The sequence below is a fragment of the Acartia tonsa genome, chromosome 3 (genome assembly GCF_053477335.1).
Source record: "Acartia tonsa isolate MP-2025a chromosome 3, ASM5347733v1, whole genome shotgun sequence".
Taxonomy (NCBI): domain Eukaryota; kingdom Metazoa; phylum Arthropoda; class Copepoda; order Calanoida; family Acartiidae; genus Acartia; species Acartia tonsa.
The window spans coordinates 5,375,214-5,392,402 of record NC_137262.1 but is presented as its reverse complement, the minus strand read 5'-3'; the positions used below and the strand labels follow the sequence as shown (position 1 = coordinate 5,392,402).

The 17,189-nt window shown below is 29.0% G+C and overlaps 1 protein-coding gene across 2 annotated transcripts in view; it reads left to right on the top strand.

Moving 5' to 3' along the window:
- Positions 1 to 17,189, top strand: part of LOC145313128 (chloride channel protein C-like) — a 115,966-nt gene that overhangs the window by 15,508 nt on the left and 83,269 nt on the right. Inside the window, exons 5-6 of one of the 2 annotated variants that reach the window (XM_080152401.1) lie at positions 1,287 to 1,361; positions 2,067 to 2,153. In XM_080152401.1, coding sequence (XP_080008527.1) covers positions 1,287 to 1,361; positions 2,067 to 2,153 — 162 coding nt within the window. Of the gene's footprint in view, positions 1 to 1,286; positions 1,363 to 2,061; positions 2,154 to 17,189 lie in introns of both variants that reach the window. The other variant, XM_080152400.1, reaches the window with a different exon arrangement.

Below are 17,189 nucleotides of genomic sequence, written 5' to 3'. Positions count from 1 at the left end.
GCAAAATTGTAAGTAAATTTGTTGAAAAACTGCTCGATTCAGGATAATGTTTATGGACATACTTACATTTTTAAGACTTGATTATAAAGTTTCTTCGCTTGTTACATTATACTTTGTTATCCCAGGAATCAATATACCAAAAATCAGATCAATCGGATGATTAGATCACATAAAAATTTGTTGTTAAAAATTTAAAAAATCTACATGTTTAAAATGGACGTACGGACATTTTGGTAACGATTATAGAGTTGCTACGCTTTCTAAATCGTACCTAACTATTAAAGGAATCACCATGCAAAATTTGAAATCGATAGGACAATTCTAACATGCCTAAATTAACAAAAAAAAAAGCTATCCGATACGGACGGACGTACGGACGGACGGGCCGACCCTAATTATAGAAAAGCTCCTTTTTTAACAAGTATGACTCACAAAAAAAGAAGTGTTTCTGTTTCAATAAATCAAATCTAAGGATCGTAAATTTTGTGTTGTGAATATTTGAGCAATATTTTAAGTGCAGCATTTTATTTTATTTATTTGCAACTATTTGAAATTGATTGTGACACTTGTATATGTAGAATAGTATGTACTTACACTCAGAGACAAGGGAATGATATTCTGACAAACAACTCTAAAGGAAAATTCCCCACAACCTCTTTCCCCTTTTCCTCCCCTTCTTTCCCACCCCTCTTCACTTACATAACAAAAACAAACTATATCACCAGATACCCCAAAAGGTTTCGTGATTTTTTTTTGTAAAATTGTTGGTTAGACTGGCTACACCTGACTTACACTATTTGATTTTCTTTTATGATTTGCTTTGTACCAATATAGAAATTTATGAACTATTATACATTATATCTTTAGTAATTATTTATTAGATTGCATTACAAGTACTTTGATTGTTCCTTTTGATAGAATAGCAGAATCTAAAGGGATAAGACAATGGCGGACAAAATTATACATCCCCAATGATGTTATAAAAAATACTCCTTCTTTAGATAAAAAATCAGTGATAAAAAGTTTGGAACCAACCAATCATAAAATAGTACCAGTACCCAAAGTTTTGGACGACCGAACAAGATAATGCGATTATAAAACTTTGGGTACCAGTTTGATTTACAGTTCAATGTCCCCCTATTCTCTGCAGAATAGAATCTTAGCTATATTAGGTTTAGGATAGTTCAGGTTAGAAAGTAAAGTTAGTTTAGTCCTCGTTGTGATAGTCGAAAAAACCCAAAAATTATGCATAAAATGTTGTTAAAAAGTTTGAATTATTACCCAGGTTTTCTTTTGTTGCATGATTGCCACGTTTACCACAGATATTCTTAATTCTTCCTTTCATGGCTTCAAGTACAAAGGTAGAGGTGCACAACAATCTAACCGTTTTGGAGATCTTTTAGAACAAATAAGTTCATTATGGACTAAAAAATCAATGATAAAGCAGTAAAAAATAAGATTTCATCAAACATCTGATTTAAAATTTGAGTTTAAGCATCGTAAAATTGAAATTTTTCACGGATTTCTTATGCACCATGTTATTTTTTAAATTTATTTTCCAGTAATCCAATAGATATCCGCTGCGCTAGAACTGTTTCATAGTCATACTGAAAAATTATGTTTTGTTTCGTATAATAGCCACCTTTCTACAAATATTAAAACAAAAATCATAATATTAACAACAGTTTTATTAGCCCGTGCCTTCGGCCCCCTAGGGCAAACAAAAATTGAATTAATCTTATAATTCTTAAATCTAATATCTACGGAAAGCTGTCTATAATACGATAGTAGTTATTTATCGCACCGTATTATAGAAAGCTTTCCGCGGATATTAAAATAAAAAATTATAAGATTAAATTTAATTTTATAATTTTTATTTTTATTTTTGTTTAAAATGATCTGTAATATGATGACTTACATGATTTTTCAGTATGGCTGAGAAACGGGTCTAATCCAGCTAATATTAATCGGTTGCGAAGCGGAAATTATTACTTCCAGATTTTCTAAAAAAAACTCGATTGGGTTCTTAAAGAGCAGTAATCATTGTGCACCAATTCTATGCCAAGGCGACTTTGGACTCTTCAAGCCAAAATTTATATCACGTGATCTTATGGCTGTCAATGTTATTGCAGTCTTGCCGGCTATCCTACTAGGTAAGTGGTTTTGTTCTTGTTAATTTAGCGGGCCTACTTTATAATTTTATTGTCTGCATCGTATTTTTGTTATGCTTTTTTTCTTTTCTTTATAGTTGTTCTAGCTGCAAATTACTTTACTCTTTTAGTTTAATCATAGAGAAAAAAATAAAAAAGAGGAATCAAAGCAACTGGAAGACGAAAATAGGCAGTGGGCCCAGGGGCCTAATTAGCACTGTTGCCGCGCTAAATTTTATTGCTATTCCACCACTTTTCAAATGGGAGGATTACAAAATTAATATGTAAAGTTTTAACAATTAGAATATAATATTTAAATTAAAAATAAAAATAAAATTTTGTTATTAAATATAAAAATACTAAAATAACAACATCTAAAAAAATATTTTTTTTAAATTTTTACTTTTAGATATTGTCGTTTTAATGTTTCAATTAAAAATTACAAAGAATTTATTTTTATTTTAAAAAATTTGTGCATGAAAGATGAATCCTTTCGTTTCTAAAAAGAAAGAAATTTTTTTCATTATAAACATTCAGCTGATTCTGACCGCCCACGGCTGTTTGCTAAATATCGCTTTTCTTTTTATTAACATTATTATTTATGATTGACATACAAAAAGCCCTGGGTGGCTTTTGATTTTCGTCTGCTAAATTTTCTTTAAAAATTTTCTTTATTCACATAGACATTAAGGCCTGTAAAAATAGTTTAAAACCACAACAGCAAAAATTTAATTGTAGAACCCAATCGGGCAGAAGTTACTTTAAATTGGTCCAGTCAGAGGGTGTAACAGAAATCCAAGTACTTTATAGACAGACGAACGAACATCTTTACACTTTTTTATGTCTTACACAACTTCAACAGTACATATTCATTCATTAATTATAAGCCGTCCCTGAACACACTCACAAAAAAGTTTTATTTGTGTTTCAGACCAAATTACGGAAAGGGAAAAAGATTCATTAAGATAAAGTAAACAGTGTTGATTATGTCTATAAGCAGCTTAAAAAGAACAATATAATTACATTTTTGATGTAAAATAAAAGTATTTTGTAGTACATATTCATCTAAAATTTTATATTAAAAAGTTACCATGCATATTTTGTTATTTTTTTTAAATATCTGTGTCTGTGTCAAAAAAAAAATATGTTTTCTGTTTTCTCCTTATAATTAGAAGTGCAGTTAATCTTTTATTTACTTTTGTCGCCAGTAAAGATTATGAAAAGTATAAGAAAGAACTAGTAGAAAATTAAAAATTAAGAACTTTAAGAATCAAAATGCAGCGATGATAAATAATTAAAGATTAATAATCTTCCTCCTAAAGTTAAAAAAAAACAAAATATCCTTTTGCTTATGTAACACAAAAAAACTTATTTGTTCATTCCATTTATGAGATATTATAATGCACTTCTTAAAAAGTCTACAATTCGTCCCACACCACAAGAAAATAGCTAAAACCTCCACATGACCAGTAGGTATATTCCCTGAAGAGTAGAATCCAATCGGTTCAGTGGTTACCGAGATCTTAAGGGACGGACGGACAGACATTCTACTTTGTATTATAGATAGAAAAAGTTGCATATCTTTCATAAATACCATACCACTTAAAAAATATTGCTGTAATTGTATCAACCCAAGAATGTTGATATAAGTGTTAAAGTATGACGAAAAATCAAAAGAAAAATGTCGAGTAGATATTATTCAGTAATGGCCTCCTTGCAAATACAATGTGATCGTCATAATTCTTGGATATCTGAAAGTAAAAGCTTATAATATCCAGAATAAGTTAATACTTTCTTTGGTGTGTTGTGTATTTTGCTATCCTAAATATATTTAATTAGTATTCATAGGTTTGTAATATTATTTTTACAAGTCTCTATCAAAACGGAAAACTTACAATAGAAACTCTCTCTCCCAATTCACATAGTGGCAGTGATAGATATTCAGAAGAAAAAAGCAGTCAGGTTTGAGACTATTTTCCAAGAAATCTATGTATCTAAACTCTACTTCTTATGAAGAATAATTCTTTACGGTATGAAATTGACAGAAGCGAATTAATGACGAATCTTATTCAAACACATTCTTATTTAATTTAATTTTAAGATTTCTTGTCCCAGCTCCAATTTTTGTACAGTATATTATTATTATAAGGAAGCAACAAGCTATTCAAAAAGTTATTTTAAATCTCATTCTCACTAATTTTACTTGGTATACCATGTCACTATAAAATATTTTATCCTTATATAAAAGTTACAGGATATCTGGCTATCTCTCTGTCTGTGTGTACCGAAGGATCTCGCTTACCACAGAACCAATGTTTTTATACTTTTCAGTGTAGCTTCCCATAGTTCCAGGGAAGGTTTATGAATATTTTGTTGAGGGTTGGAAAATGACCCCCTTCCCAGGGAGTAAGGGAGGGGACAATGGGCAATTAATTCAATTTAAGAGGGTTCGCTGAAAAGCAATAAAAACCAGATTTTTCAAGAAAATTTTACCAAAATTGTTAAGGGATCATGGTAACCAAATTTAGAACAAAATTAGTTCTAAGAAAAAAATCATTTACCTGAAAATTAAATTATCAACACATCACAATGTAGTAAACATTCTGTAATTAATCACTAGAAAAATCTTGTTTAGAACTACCACAACCCTTCTTATATATTTATAACTGACCCCAAAATTCAAGCGGTTCTTAGATTATTTAATACATAAATATCACAGTAGAGTTTCTATACATGAAAAGACATTTTCTTAAGAAAAAATTTTTGGTAAAACCAGCGATAAACAACAAACTTTTCTGTCTGCATATTCAAAACTAGCCCAGCTAGTTAGCGGGGCATTGATGCGCAAGTCCCCAAAATCAGTAAGAATCTGCTGTAATCGTGCACATTCCCTTTAAGCCAGTCCCCAAAGTCTGAGACTCCTTAAAAATTGAATTTTCGATCCATTGTCCCCTCCCTTACTCCCTGCCCCCTTCCTCCCCAAAAAAATGGAAAATTGTTAAGTCAACTTCCCACACTTGCAACGCCCTTAGTATATCTACTAGTAAAAAAACCTTGACTGATTTTTCTAAAGAAACACTGTATTACAGTTGTTAATTTGATCAAGAGTCATGATATAATATTTTGCAATAAATCTTTATTTACAAGTAAACATATTTTCTTAATAGTAAAGATAAAAAGAGTAATTTTAGGGGGGGGGGGGGTAAATGAATTTTATCTAAGTTTAATTGGGATAGGGGGGAGGGGGGTTGGACATAGAAAAACTTATTAGTTTTTTGGTTACTGGGGGAAGGGTTTAAACACCCTTTTATCCACATCCCATTGGACATGAGCAAAGCCCTACCGTTAGATTTTAGATTTTATTTTTTATATTTATTTTTGCGACACACTGTATTGTAAAAATGCTGTAAAGTCTAATAAATATGAGCCAAAGCTAGCTGTAGCCATATTTAGTTTTTCTTAGGTATATATTCCCAAAGGTGTATAAATAAAAAGCTTAAAGAATAGTTATTTAACTCTAACACAAAGTTGAACGATGTCTGTCTGTCCGTCTGAAAAATGACAATTAATGGAAATTGACAGGCATCAAATTTTGACATTTCTTTGGTGTGGCTGAAGTTTAATAAAATTTTAAATAAAAATACCTATCTGTAGCAAGCAAGCTAAAGTAAATTTTATTTATTAAAACTATGAACTAAAGCCAGTATTTCTTTAAAGAAGGTATTGTCATAGAATCTGTTTATTTTTCAATATTAAAGTAAAAAAATATAGTAGACAGCTGGTCACAGCCAACAATGGATATAGAATACGTGGATATTGTGACAAGGGAATTTTTATCATCAATTTAAGTTGCTAATATAGTCTTCAGATACTGGTCAATACGTTCCTCTACACTGTAAAAAATAATTATTTTCATTTGGTATCAATTGATACGCTGGGGTTCTGTGCTGTATTAATAAAATGAATATATAACACCATGTAGTACTATATACCGTAATAAATATTACTATACAGAGATATTACGTTTTTAGTATCAATTCTTACCCTACAGAGTAACAAAAATTACGAACCAGAGTATTAAAATTTTCCTTCTAGCGTATTGAATTTTATTCCATAGAGAGTATTAGATAATACTATAAAATGCACATTCTTTATTTAGTAATACATATTACTCCATAGAACACTAAGTAATACTCAATACAGTATTGGAATCTTCCTTATATCGTAATGAGGTTTTTTTGCTAGATTGTATGGGATGATGCTATACAGTAATGAAATGAATATGTAGTATTATCTGATGCTATTTTTTTTTTAATTTTTAACAGTGTATAGTCAGGGGATGAGATGGGGTAGCGTTATATTAGCCGGCTGGGTGAAACATTATATCAGGGTATGCGAGAATTCTCACAATATCCACGTATTATATATCCATTTATCCACCAGCCCACAAATATAAACATCGTCAGATGCATAGACTCAAGTTCTAGAAACAAAAATTGGTTCATTTTTGGACAAAACCTTTGGGGAATAGTCCTTTTCGTGTCAGCGCCCCTTAAGGGGCGATTCGTCGTATTTTTTAAAATGGCTTTTATAGGTTATTTTAGGTTAGGTTATATTGGGTTAGGTGATTATCCCACAGGGTTAGACAATTCGCCCTGCCGGGTTAGAGCCCCCCGCAGGGGCTAGAAATAGGAGAAAACCTACTGTGAAAAATACGAAGAATCGCCCCTTAAAGTGCGTTGTCACAAAAGGGACTATACCCAACCTTTGTACTGTTATCATATCAACATAGAATAATAGTCAAACTGACATTAGAATAAGTTAAATGGATAATTTGTGAGCTATAACTTGCATTATGGTCAACATAACGATATGCATATAAAATTTGAGCCAAAAACATTTTTGTTGGCGAAACTGAATTTTTGTGTAAGTATAAATCCGGTATTATATTTGTCTGAAATGTTCCAAATTGTTTTCTTAATATTGTTCCTTTTCCCTAACCATCTAACCATGACCTTGTTCTCAAAAGTTTATTATTACGATTACAGAATAAATATTTTCTTATAACTTCAACAAATAAAAATATCAGAGGAATTGGATATAAAAAAGAATTTTATTTCTCGTATTCATTATAATCCGGTGGATAGGAACCGGTTCTCATCCATAGTAAAAAACTATGTCTAGCATCGTATTATATCCAGTTTTCTACGAATATAGAAATGTACAATCATAAGATTAAAACCAGTTTTTTTAGCCGGTGCCAACGGCACCTCGGGGCTAAAAAAACTAGTTTTAATCTTATAATTGTACATTCTATATCCGGAGGAAAGCTGTTTATAATACGATGAAAGAAATAACTATTCCAATAAGGCTTCGAGACCAATAGATATCTGCTGAATTAAAAACTGGTTCTCAGCCATACTGAAAAATCGTGTATAGCATGGTATTATGGACAATTTTAATCGAATATTAAAATAAAAATCATTAAATTAATACCAGTTCTGTGAAGGCAAGGGCTTTATGCCCATTGCTCATACAAAACTGGATTTGCTTTTAATTTTTCATTTTAATATCCGCGATAAGCTCTCTGTATGATAAACCCGTACTATGGACTTAAAACTTATTTTACAATAATTTTGCTTCCAAACAATAATTTCTATAAGTAGCGCAACAAAAAGAACTTACAATAGCAGTAAATTATAATACAGTAATAAAAAGGTTATTTCAAATTTATGAATGTAATACTTAAATACATTATTAAGTCTAGTTATATAAAAGTTTTTAGAACAAAAAATCACAATTATTGACAATTATTCGCGCATTTATTATAAAATATCTTTGCACACAATAAAAATGTTACATGTTGTTTTCTGTGAGACGGTCATTCGGTCAAACCATAGTTATAGAGTAGCAGCATTAGTAACCAGAGCTTAACAACTTTGGGGACTTTAGAATGAATTTTGATTGGTTGGTTTATAAAGTTGAGTGTTTAAACGTTTCAACCACTAATTTTACGCTAGTTTTGTGTATCATTATTGGGGATGTACATTGTACACCAATTTATCGGCCATCGTCTTATCCCTTTAGATCTCTGATTAAATATAATTTTTTGAATAATAGTTAGAATAATTGAGAGAGTATTAACCTCTGAGAAAATTATTGTAAATATTTGTTGAGTCAGCTTTTATAGAAAACTTTATCAAACTACATTAACTTATGTCCATGTATAACAACAAAATAATTAGCTGAGAACAACAAATAAGATTTTTTTATGTCCAATGTGGGTGGGGGTTAAGGGTGTTTACCCCCCGCCCCCCATAAAAAAGCTTGAACGTCCCTGCAGAGGGAATTCAGGGGGTAGAATAAATAACCCTAGGAATCTTCAAGTTGTAGAGGTTTGACCCCAATAGATATTTTAGTATACAGAATTTTTAGCATACCTAACTTTACAAAGAGAGCTATCCGTTAATGATGTACTAAGGCAGAAGGACGGACCTGTAAAGAAGTTTGGCTCTAGTCTCAAATGATGCATTTTGCTTATAATACATCAAATCATTTGCTGTATTGCAATTCAACCCCCATAAAGTTCTATTTCTCATTTTACTCAAGTAGTTAATACAACTTTTTAGTTTATATCCTCATATAAAATATATTAGGTATACATAAATAAATTCTTTCTAAAAAATTTATGGTTTGCGCGTCAGTATATTCTAAGTATTATATAAAATAAAATTTTAGGAATAACTACTTTATTTAAATACTAGCGGCTACGCCCCTAGTCTTACCCCCCAAGAAAATAGTTATAAACCTTCCCGGGACCTATGATAAGCTACCCTGTTAAGGAGAACCCGATCGGTTCAGCGGTTAGCGAGATCCTTCGGTACAAAAATACAGACACACAAACACAGAGACAAACAAATAGACATCCTGTTACTTTAGTATAAGGATATCAATGTTTTCATCCTTGTTTAATGAAAAAACAATGTGAAATCTGAAAATAAAAATTTAACTTATTTATCTTATTGTTTTTGGCATTATTGGACGAAACAAACTTAAAATATGAAACTAATGTTAAACAAGAGATGTTTTTGTATCAAATATTTCAAAAAAAAGAAATTTTGCACAATTTTCAGCGTATAAAACAATTTAATTTTTTTGTTTAAGCTAGGTTAGGCTTTTGGCGAACAGTTTGCTTACGAATACTAAATTAATTAAAAGAACCTTGAAAATTGTTTTCAAATTCGAAAAAAACGATAAATAGGATAATTTTATCTACAAAAAGTTGTTGTCCAAAAAGTGAAAAATACGCTTGTTTTTAATAGACTTTCTGGTAACAATTATAGATTTGCTATGCTTCCTAAATCATACCTAATTGTTATAAGAATCATCAGGCACTTTTTAAAATAATTTTAACATTAATTTTAACATGTATCAAATAAAGAAAAGAGCTAACCGTTAGGGAGGGACCGACCCCAAATTAAAGAAGCTTCGCTTTTAAAAATGCTGTTAATTAATAAGTGCACTTTTAAGCCCAATTTATTAAAACGCAATGGGTCTTGGCTTATAAAAAAACTACTTTTATAATCCAATGTAAATGATGACATAAGCGCACCAGAGAAAAATATTTTTGTCCAGATCAAATTTTGACATGACATTTTTTGCATAAATTCTTAGATGACACATCAGATCTATTAATTGAATCTGCAATCAGGAATATTGGACTGGGAATTTTTATTAGGATAAGAAAAAAATGGATAGATAAATAGTTTTAAAATGGCGGTCGGGGTTCAATTGAAAATCTAATTAGTTTTATTTATCATTATTATTTTAGTCGTTCATAATTGTCTTGGAAATGTTAGATTTTCTCTACTTCAATATTTATATAATTATTTGGATGTTGCACCAGATTTTTATGAACTCTATTAAAGTTATACCTCCTTTACACAATCCCCTTCCTCTTACTGGACGAAAGAACATACCACTGTGAATACCACTGCACTGTTAGAAACTTTTTTTTGTTATTAACTTTCAACTGGCTACTAAAACGATATCCTCCACCCACACCCTTTACACCATCCCCTTTTACTAGATTAACGTAATAACCCGTAAATTAGTTCCATATTAGCAACATAAATTGAGACAACAATTTTCCCCCTGTCATAATATCCACAAATATTCTATATCCATTTCTCTAACATACAGAAAATTAACTTTACATAATATGCATAGTTTTTGGAATTCCAAATATTTCATGTTCAAATATTTTTTCTCGTATTTATTCGAATCCGGTGGATAGGAACCGGTTCTCATCCATACGAAAAAACTATGTCTAGCATCGTATTATATCCAGCTTTCTACAAATATAAAAATGTACAATCATAAGATTAAAACCAGTTTTTTTTAGCCGGTGCCTTCGGCACCCTGGGGCTATAAAAACTAGTTTTAATCTCATAATTGTACATTCTATATCCGCGGAAAGCCGTTTATAATACGATGCGAGAAATAACTATTCTAGTCTGTTATTTTTAAATGTATCAAATTTGATATCCTGCAATACTAAGTAGTAAGGTTTTTTTGGTCTGAAGCTGGACTGATTTGCCCAGTTTGGTTTTTGGTTACTTAATTTTCAGATTCAAGCCTTGGGATAGTTTGGATACTGTTAAATTTTTTTTTTTTAATCTTTATCAAACAAATCTTGGTTTTTCACAAACGCTAAACATCTCGAGAAGTGATGCTTTGAATTGGTTTATTTTTTAGGAAAGCTCTGTAAATGTCTTTGAAGTGGTTATAGGCTATTTTCCTGCTCCACACACCTTTCCTTTAAGTGTAGGGGCGAAACAACTAATCCCCACACAAAATATTATGTTAATACTGGATTAAATCTCTCATACCTAAAAAATCAACAACATCTGACGTAGTAAGGTACTGATCCTAGTAGGTAATAAACTAATTCTTCCAAAACATTATGTTATTTAAATGTAAATATTTCAGAAACGGTTTTTACCAAAACTTAATTTAACCAAACAAAATATTTTTCCCATAAGTTTGCATGTAGAAATCAATTAAACAAGAAAGCAGAGAACCACAAAAAATCCACAAGTTTTATTAATGTTTAATGTGTGTGTTTACTGTTGATTGTATGAAATGTACTTTCAGACTCTAATAAAAGGATAAATATAAAAAGGGGAAAAGGAATCTCAGCTCAAACAACTTCATAAATAAAGATTTTTAGAAATATTTTTACATTTAGTATGTAAAACTTGAAACATTAATTAGTATAGGGGTCGTCTTAAAAAACGTCCATCTTAGAAAAACACCTATCTCAGAAAACACCTGTTTTAGAAAATGTGTACTACCAAATGAACCAGTTAATTACAGTGCATATTTAAGGCTTTAAAACAAATGTCGCACAATCAAAAAAGTATGAATCTAGGTTGTTATTATCAACTGATTCCCTAGAAATTAAACAATCCTAGATGATGGGATGAACTATCTAATCTTATCTGGCCTATATTGATATTCAACCATTTATCCATAGTTAAACTTAGGAAAATAAATTTGCTTTTGGTTCATTACTTCTTTTCACTATAGACAGAACATTCCAAATGAGATAAAAAAAATCTTCAAATGAATTTCAATTTTCAGTCTCACCAAGCTCAGTCTGAATTTTAATGGTTAATTTTTACAATTCACCTAGGATTAAGATAAGGATTTTAAAGACAAAACAATATATCTGATACAATTTTATGTGTAATACTACCAGCTTCAATATTATTTACTTTTCATATCTGATTATTAAATGACATGAAATAAATTTATAAGAAATTATCAAATTTGCACTTTTGTATTGACCAGACAATATTGTGATTTCAGAAACTTTAAATTTTACTTTAGCTCCTATCATCTGATGTCTAAAGACACAATAAAAAATCAGAAGAAGGTCTTTGCCTTCTAGTGAAGGTTGCATATAGCTATTTCACTTTAATTGGTTTGGAATTAGACATCATTTTATTAGTCAGATTGGCACCCTAGTTTTCAGAAATATCTATACTGTACAATTTAAATTAAAACAGTACAGAAGGGCAATCAAAGCAATCTTAATTTAAATTCTTGTCTGTCCTGTACTTCTTATGCGTTCTGCAATTTTAACATTTTATTTTTATTAAATTTCCTAGGAATTCTCCATAAAAACTTTCAAAGTTAAAAAGCAAAAATACATATTCTTTTGAAGAATTTTGAAAAGTAATTTTTGTTTAAAGTATTTATATTAATATTCCTTATGTTACTTGTCTTGTTATAGTAATCATCGGAGTGGAATTTTATAGTTGCTACATGGAATAGTTAATATAACATCATGTACTTAAAGAAATTTCCTATTTTGATAAAATAAGTTCCTTCATAATTTTTTTCTTTTGTATTTAAAAGCTTCTTTTATATTATTAAGAATATACCTGGATGTAATTGGTTTTAGAAAACAGCTTTGAAAAATCTGTTATACTTTTTTTTTGTTTTAAATGGTGTTTAACAGCTTTAACATTTAAGCAATAAAAATGTGATAAAAAGAATTGATCATTTTAAATTTTTAATTTTATTTTTCAAGCATTTTTTTAAAGCAAAAAGGTATACTGTTCTTAATATTGTATGGATGGGCAGTCTTCTCTTATGCTTCTCATTGATGAATAATATGCAAATTAGGTGCAAACTCTTCCTGAAAACACCATTTTCCTCACAGTATCTTATTTACAATGTATTATACTCTAAATTCCACCTCTTAATCTAATATATGTGGTACCTTTCCTATGGGGTCCAATTATCTTTTGAAAAAAAAGAGACAACTCCCCCCTTCTCTTCCTCCTCTCAACAGTCTAAAACCTGCCTACAGGACAAACAAACATATATCCAGTAAGTAGAATAGTATATACACTTAGTACATAGCATAGAATATACACCTTAAATCATAAATTATGCATCCTAAGGACAGGGGGTTTTAAAAAGTGTCATCTTGATTCTTGTTATATTGTATCTGGTTCTTTTCCTTCCTTGATAAGAAATGTTTCAATCTTCCTTGTTAGTATGCAAAATATGTAGTCCAGAGCTCATATGAAACAGCCAAATATTTTTAAGTGATATTATACTGCGTTTTTATTACATAACCACTTTAAAGTTACTTTAATTATCAATAGTAAAAGTTATTTTACCTAATCCAGGTTGGGTTAGCTGAAATATTCTATTTATTTTATGAATGAGTTTTCTAAAAATGTTTTAAAATATTCAATTTTACATCTTAAAGTAATATTTGCTATATTCAATAAACCGATTAAAAATTCTAGTGAATAAGCTAATAAAGATGTTAAAATTAGAGTAGCATTATATGATACAAACATTTCAATAACTATTGCTTTTCTTTTGTGAAATCTTAAAAAAATACCTTGAAAATGTGTTTAAAATTATGACTCTATGGGATAATTGCTGATGATTATTGAGTTTGATTATACTTATAATGTAAACATGTAGGTATGCAAACAATCTAAAATAAATGAATAAAGTAAGTGAAACTATTTAAAAGCACACTTTATATGTCCTATAAATCTCTTCCTATTGAGCACAATAGGTAAGCAATTCACTAATTGGTATATTGTCTGTAATTAGAAAAAATTAGATTACACACTCAATCTAGAAAAAAAGAATGCGCAGTTTATGGCAGTGATGTGGAGCCAGGATGGAACGTTCCTGTTAATTCTTTTTACCTTCATAGCATACCATACAGCCATTTGGTAATATTACTATTTTAATTTAAAAATTAACATTTTCTAGAATTCATTCTCATTAGCAATATCAGTGAGTAATTTCACAGCAGAGGTTTATCAGTAGTTGTCCAACTTATATGTATTTAGATATCTCATCTGTTTATTGGCCTACAACTACAGTTTTCTTGCTAGAGGCAAAATGAAGCTGCTAATAAAATATCAGCTCCATAATGCTGGTATACAGGCATTAAAATGCACTTACTCAGTTTAATTAAGTTTATTTGTTAGGCAATTACTCAAGGCATTTAAGTAAATAAAACCACTATAAACTCTTGTTTGCTTTATTTACTTATAATTTATTTGTAATATGAATTGAATATAAGGAAATACAACATTTCAAAGTAAATCAATATTTTTACTTCAAATGTATTTGTTTACTTCCCTTATTCTGTAATTGAGCCTTCATAAAACTGTGTTGACTTAGATTTGGCATTAATTTTTCAAGATTAATTTTTATAAATGGGATCCAAAAAAAACTTCCATCATCTCTCTTTTTAAGTTTTTAAATTCTGTTAGAAATTGTTCTAAAATATATGCACATTCAATAGAATTATAAATATATTATTCTGTCTGTAATTAAATTCTATACTTTAAATTTTATTGACCTATTTAAACATTCAAATAAATCCTTATTGCTAAAAGTATTCAAATGAATTTTATTTTAAACTCCTCAAGGCTTTAAGCTTATAAAATAATTTAAAACTAAGATTTAATTACAATTTGTTTTTAGAGCTTCAAGCAATATTCATACTTTTTCAAAGGATTGATAAATAACTAGATGAAATATTAACTTACAGAATTATTATCATGAGTGTGCATGCCTTTAAATAAATTAGTTTACAATAAAAGGATAAAAATAAATATAATAACCTTGAAAAAAAAAATGGAAAAATACTAATAATATAAATAACAAGAACAAAAACATTCATAAAAATATGTAATTTGTAAAGCTCAATATTAAGTTATAACATTAGGAAAAGAAAATTAATCACAAGGCTTTGAAACTATCTAATGTTCTTTCCATAAACTTCAAAGTCAATAAATAATGATATTCAGTAAAGAGTAACAATAGATTAGACTTTGATAAATATAATGTAATAAAATCTAAAAGAAATGGAGTTTATTTTTTCAGAGTGTAAAACTAAATTTGTTATTCACTTACCAATTATACATAAATGTGAAGAAAAATAAATCTGGTTTGGATTACTTGGAATGTTTACATACAATAGTTCATACTCACTTCAGGTCATTCACCCATTCAAACATATATTTAGGAAATCTTATATGTTATTAATTTCTAACTAGCAGGTGCGCCCCTGACATTTAGGGGCTCTATATTCAAAGGGATATTGAAGAGCAGAAAAATAGCCTAAAACCATACCCAGACTTATTTATAAAAATAAAATAGCTTAAAATCATCTCAACACCCATAAGAAGCTTCACTGTAAAGAAGAAACATAAGGTTCAGCCGATAGCAAGATCCTTCACTACAGACAAAATAGCTTACTACTTTATATTATAGGATAACATTCAAATCACTTCATATTTTTTAATTACAATTAGCATGTATAATCTTACATTAAAGCACAGGCATACAGAAGGGTGACACCTAGAGAGGTGGAAATACACCCCTGAAATTAAAATAACTTCCCTGGCAACAAAGTTTTAAATCAAACCTTCTTTTCATAGAAGGCAGCATTATATCATAATTTATTATAAATTAGGTGTTCTTTTAAATAAATTGATTAGAATTAATGGTTAATCTATGTTAGATAATCTACTCAATCTATTCCTAATGAAAAAAAAGTATTTTGAAAGATTTGCGATATCTTTCTTAATAGATTTGGAATGAAATCTAAAACCATTCAAAAATATTTTGCCAAATCAATATATTTGACCACATATGGTCGATATGTAAGGTTTGCCAATATAAGAAAAATTTCTAAAAAAACAAATTCATGAGAATATGAAGATTTAATAATTCATAGTTGAAACAACACTCTATTGTAGTGTACCTTTATTTGAAAATAAAATGATAATAATCAAAAGTTATTATTAGTTGTCTATATGTTAATTCTAAAAACCAAACAAAAGTAGAAAAGTTTCTTCCAATCATAAAAACAGGATAAAAGTTTTAGTACTTGATATACAGTAAATAGCAGACTAGAACTACAATTTTATAAATGAGTAAAAAATTCTTCAAAGTAATTGGCCTAAACTTAAAAAATATCATTTACTTAGATATAAATTTTTGAAAAATGCAATAAAATTGAAAAATGTTCTTTTTGCCTCGAATAAGTCAGTAAATAATTTTTGTTGTTGTATCTAAAGTAACTATGCATGATTTTTATTAATAGTCTGGCATAATATAAGTATTACAATTATAAAATTACTAACAAATATTTTACGTCAATTTACACGTAATAAAAGTTTTTTCAGTGAACTTTTGAAATTAAATTTATGTTATGTGTAAGGAAAATGTTTTAATTAAATAATCTTCATAAATTCAATTTCAATTTTCTTTCATTTCCAACTTTCTTTTCAAGGAAATGTTTATATCAAACTTTCTTTTATCTCATAAAAAATCTAGAAAAGCATTTACAACATCTTTAGTTTTAATTTTTATTATTTTGGTTTGTTTTTCATCTTTTTTATATTTTTCCATTATTTTCTTTCCTTAACTAATTTCATTTAGCTCCCTTATTTTTATTTGATCTTAAAATAATTTTTTGCAGTATGGGTTCGAAACCGGTTAATATGCACTGGATTAGAACTGGTCTCATCCATACTGAAAAAGCATGATTGGCATGGTATTACATACAATTTTCTAGAAATATTGAAAATAAATAACAGTTTTAATAGCCTGTGCCTTCAGCCTCTTGTGGATATCAAAAATTGTTTTAACCTTATGTTTTTTTATTTAAATATCCGCGGGAAGCTGTCTATAATACGATGTTTTAATGACTGTTATATTATTTCATAACTTTTATAATTTAAATGTTCTCTAGTTCTTAGTGCTTAACCTCTGATAATATTCTGTGCAAAAATAGGCTTAATTCTATTTTTCAATAAAGTTTTGCAGACCAGGTACACAACAGACAAATAGATAGATAGAGTTGTCATGCAATTTTAAATGAAACCTCTTGTTCTCTTGTTCCTATTAGACGTAATATAATAGATTAATATTTACTTTAAAGTTATTTGTCTATTACCAACGTTCCCTGATATTCAA